This window comes from Octopus bimaculoides, chromosome 6 (assembly GCF_001194135.2).
Source record: "Octopus bimaculoides isolate UCB-OBI-ISO-001 chromosome 6, ASM119413v2, whole genome shotgun sequence".
Taxonomy (NCBI): Eukaryota; Metazoa; Mollusca; class Cephalopoda; order Octopoda; family Octopodidae; genus Octopus; species Octopus bimaculoides.
In genome coordinates this window covers 35,741,685-35,742,758 of record NC_068986.1, presented here as the reverse complement: position 1 = coordinate 35,742,758, position 1,074 = coordinate 35,741,685, and the positions used below count along the sequence as shown (strand labels likewise).

General features: G+C 30.3%; 1 protein-coding gene across 2 annotated transcripts in view; it reads left to right on the top strand.

The window, feature by feature from the left end:
* The window catches only part of LOC106870527 (BAI1-associated protein 3), a 1,007,871-nt gene that overhangs the window by 927,651 nt on the left and 79,146 nt on the right, over window positions 1-1,074 (top strand). For both annotated transcript variants that reach the window (XM_052968680.1, XM_052968681.1), the window contains exon 20: window positions 138-189. In XM_052968680.1, coding sequence (XP_052824640.1) covers window positions 138-189 — 52 coding nt within the window. The remainder of the gene's footprint in view (window positions 1-137; window positions 190-1,074) is intronic.

The window sequence follows — 1,074 nt, the reverse complement described above, 5'->3', positions numbered from 1 at the left end:
AGTTAACTGACATATAACAAGCTAAAGTGTGACAGAAATATTCATGACAATTTCAGAGAGTTAATTGCCGCGTTTTGTACTATTATTAATTTAACTCGATCAATTTTCTTTACTTGTAATTTTATTTTATTTTTCAGTATCGTGGGCGTGGAATATGTACCGCTTTCTTACCTACATCTTGAAGAACTAGTAAGTATTCCTTTACACACCCGTCTCAAAATAAATTTACTCTTTTCTAAATTGAAAATCCGTCCCCGCACACAATATGTCTTTGAAGATGAAGAACATCGTTTTCTAGAACTTTCTGTTAGTTGGTTTGCTTTTTTCAATCTAGAATGACATACTGAAGACAAGAAATATTTTTTGTAAATGTTTTACGGATTTTTACTTCGCTTATAATATTTACTCAAAAGCTGTACAAACGTTAATAACTAATTTTAAATTTATTAATATTGCACGTAGGTTTCCGGGGACACAACTTGCATCTAAAGCAGTGCAGATCGTAGATAGAACTATTCATACAAAATGTATGTTAGGGTGCCCTAAGGAGAAACAAAAATTCTAATAGAAGCAATTGAGATGTTGGCAAGTAATTAACTTAACAACTCCACGTAACTCGTTGGTTTAAAATTGAAGTCATCATTGCAGCGACCACAGAATTATTATTATTATTATTATTATTATTATTATTATTATTATTATTATTACTACTACTACTACTACTACTATTATTATTATTATTATTATTATCATTATTATTATTATTATTCCTTCAATACACAAAACACACAAAACAAAAGCCGAGCACTATACATAGCCAAGGTTTCCAAGACAGGGAACTATTCTGCCTTGCACTACTCAATGAAAATAAGATAGTTGTAAATGTTTATATCGGCGCAAACCCACACATTTGCCTACTTAGAGAATTTTCTAAGAATGTTAGAAGCATTTCAAGGCAATACTTTTGTGCGTTGTCTTGTTATCGTTGTGCGCATATGTATAATGCAGAAATGTACAGGTCTGCGTGTGTTTGAGTGTATATATATATGTGTATATATATATATATATATATAT